This window comes from Bidens hawaiensis, unplaced genomic scaffold, assembly GCF_021521415.1.
Source record: "Bidens hawaiensis isolate Kalapana, Puna unplaced genomic scaffold, B.hawaiensis_p1.1 tig00012335_1, whole genome shotgun sequence".
NCBI lineage: Eukaryota > Viridiplantae > Streptophyta > Magnoliopsida > Asterales > Asteraceae > Bidens > Bidens hawaiensis.
This window is the reverse complement of record NW_027492005.1, coordinates 711,456-718,345: the sequence shown is the minus strand read 5'-3', so window position 1 is coordinate 718,345 and position 6,890 is coordinate 711,456. Positions and strand designations below refer to the sequence as shown.

General features: G+C 36.4%; 1 protein-coding gene and 1 pseudogene across 1 annotated transcript; both read left to right on the top strand.

The window, feature by feature from the left end:
- Positions 1 to 349: 349 nt before the first annotated feature.
- LOC143540811 (protein ACTIVITY OF BC1 COMPLEX KINASE 3, chloroplastic-like) lies at positions 350 to 6,087 on the top strand. The gene is made up of 6 exons (XM_077033793.1): positions 350 to 830; positions 1,640 to 1,867; positions 2,452 to 2,787; positions 3,599 to 4,341; positions 5,249 to 5,612; positions 5,690 to 6,087. Exons 1-6 carry the CDS (start codon positions 489 to 491, stop codon positions 5,816 to 5,818), a joined length of 2,142 nt encoding a protein of 713 aa, XP_076889908.1. The 5' UTR covers positions 350 to 488; the 3' UTR covers positions 5,819 to 6,087.
- LOC143540815 (small nucleolar RNA U3) lies at positions 1,189 to 1,330 on the top strand (annotated as a pseudogene).
- Positions 6,088 to 6,890: the final 803 nt, after the last annotated feature.

The following is a 6,890-nucleotide window of genomic DNA, read 5'->3' as shown; positions in this document are numbered from 1 at the left end:
GGTAAGCAAGAGGCCTGGTGTTCCAAGTGACCCATGTTTAATTCCTGCTCACATAATTTAGTTTCAGCAGCACCTGGTGATAATGGGTGACTAGACGAATAGTGACGATCGCTATTTCAATCCTTGAACTGAACGAGTATTAGCTCACTGTATTATCGTGCAATCGTTTGTGTGTTCCGATATGTTAAATTTGTCAGGATCCCATTTATAAAATTTGTTTTCCTCGAAACAAAAATACGGTAAATGCCCAATGATAAAACCACATATTATGGTTAGCGTGTATACATGTGCAGCTTATTAATGACTCAGATTGAACCAAAGATATTAAATGTATAGGCGTGGGTACTGACTAGTAACTAAACACGTATCCCATATGAAAACCAACCTTCAATTCCAATTTCATCCAACAAATTCCTACACTATACGCCACCAAATTTATTAATCGGTGGACCAACAACCACCACACCACCACCGTAAACAATAATACAATGACCACAATACCCCTCAGCCCCGCTTCCACCACAGCTCCCGTTTACTTCCGTAACACCACGCCGTTTAAATGCCGAACCAGATTCCGAACCAAACCTTTATTTGCAGCCTTAGCTGAAGAAACTAGACCTAGGGCTTTGCCTCCGGTTAAAAGTAACAATAATAATAATATTAATAACAGAAACGGTGTCGTATCGGAAGCGGTTTCATCGATAGTTCCGTCGTCTAGAAACAGAGCTGATGATATTCAAGCGGAGTCCAAGGCATTGGCGCGTGCTGTCAACGCCTCTGTTTATAGTCCGGAGTTACTTAAGTTTAAATACGCTTCTCGTCCGTTTAAGGTGAAATTGATGTTGCTAATTGAGTGATATTGATTCGATTATAACAAATTGTTGTATGTAATTGAAATTGTGAGCTAATAGGACTCTCAATTTAGTTTTTCCCCAATTTTATTATTATTTTTTAACCTAATTATAAGTTTATAACTTAAATTTATGAAATTAATTTACTAATTGAGTGATTTCAATTTGTTTGTACAGAATTGATATACTAAATTGAAATTTTGAACCAACTGGATACTCAATTTAAGTTTTTCCCCAATTAAATTAAATTATTAACCTAATTAGTAATTACAAGTTTATGAAATTAGTGATTTCGGTGGTAAGGTGGTTAAGGTGTGAAATATGAGGTCATGGGTTTACGACCTTACTTGAACAGGATCTGTTCTATGCTCGTACCTCTGTATTTTTTATTCCTAAGAAGGCAGAAACCCGTGTCTGGTTGATTAACGGTGACCATGAATAATGAGTCCTGGCATGGCTACATGGTTGTCTGACAGACAACAAATGAGGTCATGGGTTCAAAGTTTAAACCCTATAGAATGCAAAACTTTAGTCCATAAAAAAAAACTAATTGAGTAATTTCAGTTCATATATACATAATTGAGATTTTGAACCAACCGGACTCTCAATTTAGGTTTCCCCCACCTAATTATATGTTTAGAGCTCAAGGTTATGGCATTAGAGTTACCAGCTGAGTAATTTTAATTCACGCATACGAAATTGTAGTACATAATTGGAATTCTGAATCAACAGACTCTCAGTTTAGGTTTTCCCTCTTTAATACTGTTGTGGCTGTAAATCAAAATCAGGTTTTACAGAGGACTCTGCAGATCCTTGTGGGATTAGGTTCGTTTGGATTGAAACTGTGGATAGATCAATTGCAAGGTCAATTGGAACAGAACAGAAGATCTAGGGCTATTGAGTTAAGGAACACTTTTACTCGGTTAGGTCCTACTTTCGTTAAAATTGGTCAGGGACTTTCAACCAGACCTGATCTTTGTCCTCCTGAGTTTCTTGAAGAGCTCTCTGAGCTCCAGGTATGGACACATTAGTATTCAATTGTTCAAACTATTCAATAATAATGCATGACTGCTAGGGGTGTGCCGTGTGCATGAAACCATAAACACCGTTCCGAAACAGAAATAACTGAACCAAAGCAAAACGCTGACGAGTTGGTTTTATGTTTTCGTAAAAACCAAACTTTCTGTTCGGTTTCAGTTTTATGTATAACTAAAAGTCTAAAACCAAAGCGACCGAACCTAACTGAACCGAACTTATAGATTTTTATTTTAAAATTTAGTAATTTGTAATAGTTTAATATATATAGTTTAACCGGAGTATATTAGCCAAAATTATAATAACCAATTGACTATTAAAAAAATATTTTGGCCCGAGTTCATTCTTTTTGTCCAACTTCTTTTTCAGCCCAAGATTTTAAGGTCAAATGGAAAAACTGAGAAAACTGAAACCCAACCTACAACAAAAACCAAAAAAACCGAACCAAACGGTTTTCAAAAATCGACATTTCGGTTTTTGGTTTGGTTCTATCCCAAAACCGAACCGAACCGAACCAGCCCATGCACACCCTCTTGAAATTGAAACTATTTACATGGTTATGCAGGATGCTTTACCAACATTTCCAGATGCAGAAGCATTTGCATGTATTGAAAGGGAATTAGGGCTTTCACTTGATTCCATTTACTCATCAATATCATCATCTCCAATTGCTGCAGCCAGTTTGGGCCAAGTTTACAAAGCCCAACTCAAATATTTGGGCCAGTTTGTTGCTGTGAAGGTCCAGAGGCCCGGTATTGAGGAAGCAATCGGGCTGGACTTTTACCTTATACGTGGTCTCGGTTTCCTTATAAACAAATATGTTGATTTTATTAGCAGTGATGTTGTTGCATTAGTTGATGAGTTTGCAAGAAGAGTTTATCAAGAACTTAATTATGTTCAGGTTAGTTTTATTTATTATTACTGTTTATACTCTCAGTTTTTGTGTGTTTTACTTTTGATTAGTATTATGCGATTTTGCTTATTGGAAACCGTTATAGTTAGATAATCAGTTGCTTTAGTGTTTGAATATTCTGATTTCGAAGAAATAAATGACAAGAATGACATTTTTGTGAAAATTAAAGATAATCTTGTGAGATGGGATTAATTTTTCTCAAATTAGGTTGAAAGAATGGTAATAATCAGATAAATGATTGTGAACGTTCTTTTTAGTTCATTCTCTTACATTCATTAATATATTGATTTAAATTGTTTTAGGCCCAACACATTTACTTTTAATTGGTTGTAGCTCAGTTATGTTCGTTCGTTTACATTTGTGAACCGTTCTTTTATACCTTAATGGGTAAGTATAAACAAACACTGTTTTTAACAAACGAACACAAACAAGAAATTCAGTTTGACTAATTATTTGTGTCCTATCATTTGTTCTGTTAAAGTTAAATGAACAAACACGTACACGCTCTGATACGAACTGTAAATTGAGACGGAAAACTAAGAAGGAGGGAACGAGAGTGAAGCAATTTTCTGTTTTTTCATATCTTCTTAAATCATTACACATTTGTTTTAAGTACTGTGAACACAAACTATCAACTATTACACTAATACCCTTGAACTATGACTTAATAACCCGTAGGCCCCTATTGTTTCAAACTGTTATTAACTAACATTTTATTCCATAGCACACTCCTTTCGTTTAAAGGCCTACACATAGGGTCCGTGTGTGTTTGAATGTTAATTTTGACAGGCGTGTGCAGGAGGGACAAAACGCAAGAAGATTTAAAAAACTATATGCCGATAAAGAAGAAGTACTCGTTCCCGACATTTACTGGGATTATACAAGTGCAAAAGTTTTAACAATGGATTGGGTTGACGGGGTCAAACTAAACGAGCAAGCGATAATCGAAGGTCAAGGGTTAAAAGTCTTAGACTTGGTCAACACAGGTATCCAATGCAGTCTTCGACAGTTACTCGAATACGGTTATTTCCACGCGGACCCACACCCGGGTAATCTTTTAGCCACACCCGAAGGCAAACTCGCGTTTCTAGATTTTGGAATGATGAGCGAGACACCTGAAGAAGCAAGATTTGCAATCATCGGTCATGTGGTCCACATGGTCAACCGTGATTATGAAGCAATGGCTCGTGATTATTATGCATTAGATTTTTTATCACCTGATGTTGACGTGACACCGATTGTGCCGGCTCTTAGAAACTTTTTTGATGATGCGTTAAACTCGACGGTGAGTGAGCTTAATTTTAAAACGATTGTGGACGGGCTCGGTGCGGTTCTTTATCAGTATCCGTTTAACGTGCCTGCATATTATGCGTTGATATTGAGGTCGCTTACAGTTCTTGAAGGTTTAGCTCTTTATGCTGACCCGAACTTTAAAGTGTTGGCTGCTTCATACCCGTATTTTGCTAAACGCTTGCTCACTGATCCGAACCCGTATTTGAGAGATGCGTTAATTGAGTTACTATTCAAGGATGGAAAGTTCAGGTACTTTGGGCCAATGGGGAAAATGGGTTTGGGGTAAAACGGGATGTTTTCTTAAGTGTCAATATGGTCCGGGTTGGTTTGAGTTGACCCCAAACGTTTTTCTGACTGTTTTCAAGGGTTTTTTGTTTCTACAAAACAATAAGGAATAAAATTCCATAATATCTTGTTCACATATATACTTCTTAAAGTTCAAAATTTTAATATGCTTCAAAATTTCATAATATCTTGTTCACAGCATTAAATATATCATATTTATTCACTTTTCAGTAAATAAATATAACCACTTATAAGTTATAACAGAACGGTATTTTTCGCTGTATATATACTTGGGGGAGGGGGGGGGGATATCAGATTTATGCATGATGTTTTTTGTCTATTCAGTAAAAATGTAAAAGCAGGCTGTTCTTTTATTTAATATGGAACCGGTAAATATGATATTTTGGTGTTATAGAAAGGTAAATCTGGTATTACAATTATTTGAAGGTTATATACGAGATTGTCCCTTACAAATAAACTTTCAACATATTGACACATTTCATTTTCAGCTGTCGTGTGAATTTGACCTGTTTGAGATAAAACATAACCCAAATCCACCCCTTTTTACTATTGCTTAGATTTGACCCATTTGAGATACCCAAATTGACCCATTTTCAGCTTCTAGTTAAATTTGACCCATTTGAGATAAAACATAACACAAATCAACCGATGTTCAGCAATTATTTTAAATTTGACCTGTTTGAAATACCCAAATCAACCCATTTAAGCTATTACTTAAATTTAACCTGTTAACATAACCCAAATCGACCCATTTCAGCTATTACTTAAGCTTGACCTGTTTGATATAAAACATAACCAAATCGACCCGTTTTCAGCCGTTATTCAATTCTTGGTTTTGGTTTTCAAACAGGTGGAATAGGCTTGAAAACCTGCTCGTTCAGGGGAAACAGGACCGAGATTTCTCAGCGAAAGAGGCTTTACAGCCCGTTTTGAAACTGTTACTGGACCCAGAAGGTGAAGAACTGAGGTCATTAGTTATCAAAGAAGCTATTCGAGTATCTGAAGCAATCACAATTGGAACTATGATTGACACATACAATTCCATTCCTGGCCCGTTAAAGTCATTCCTTCCAAACACGAACGGAATCGGCACCCCCATGACCGATGTTGAAATCGAGACCATGATGGAGCTTCGAGACCAAGTTTTAAGAATATGGAGTCTTTTACGGTCCTCAGATAATATCGATCCTACCATCCTACAACCTATTCTACAGGTATGCTAAATTGGGCCCACTGGCTGGTTATGTAATGGACCAAAACGAGTTTTTATATAATCGGTTTGTTTCATCAGGTGCTTCAAGAACCAGAGGCGAGAAGTCTTGGAGGGCGTGTGTTTGGTGGGATTACACAACGTTTGGCTGCACGTATGCTGCAACAGGTTCTGCGGTCACCTGCAATGGCCCGTGGATCGTCTTTATAGTATAAATTTGATGAGATGACTAAATTGGGATTATGGTTGAATGTCCGATAATTATAGCATTCTTTTAATGTGTATGATATAAGTAACAGAAGATGGTTGTAAAGTCGGACATTTGTGAAAGGTAAACCTTTCATACAAGCAAAGTGTACCTGATAGATTGACAATGTTGCATTGTTGTCATGATATTATGAATATTGAATCATTACATCTGTTAAGATTTATATTTACATAGTATCAATGTGGGATAATACCCATAATTATGAGAACGTTTAGTTAATATAGAGTTGGCCTTTTGGTCTAATGGCATGTAGGTATTATATCGATATTTTGTTTTTGACATACAGTTCTTATATATATTATATGTATATATGTTGATATAAATTCAATTTAAAGTTGTGTGAATATGGATCAAAAAGTTGATAATGGTCAAATTAAAGGCCAAGAATATAAGTTTAAAGTCTAGATTGCTGGCACTTGGGGAGTTATAGGCATTCTTAAAAACATGTATCCCATGCTTTGAGATCAATTACCAAGTGGAACAACTTTTTAGAAAGTAAAGTTCATGGAATCCAATATCATAGAAGCATCCCATTTTCTAATGAGTACACTACACACAAATTCCACTCTTTTTCTATAAGGATTGTTGGATGGGAAAATTCGTCTTAGGGATCAAAAGCAGAGTTTATTTTGCTTCCGATTGTGATAAAGACTATCGTGTTAGCAATCGGTGATAGATGGGTGCCAGTTTGTGGGATTGGTGGCGTCCTATTCACAGGGGTGGACCAATCCAAGTTTATTGAGATGTTCGGATGCTCCAAGAGGTTACCTTGTTCTCTTGAATGCGTTAGTGACCGTCTATACTTCCAACTACGAAAGGTTGACCAGATAGAATGATTTATTACTGGGTAAATGAATATTTTAGCTTGGCGGATGTTGAAAGATCGGATTCCTACTCACTCTAAAGTCTCTAAACTGCTTTCTAAAGGAATGGATGTTCCTTCGGATTTATGCTCGTGTTGTGTGCTAAGGAGGTTGAGACCACGTCTCATCTGTTGGAGGTGTATCATTTTTG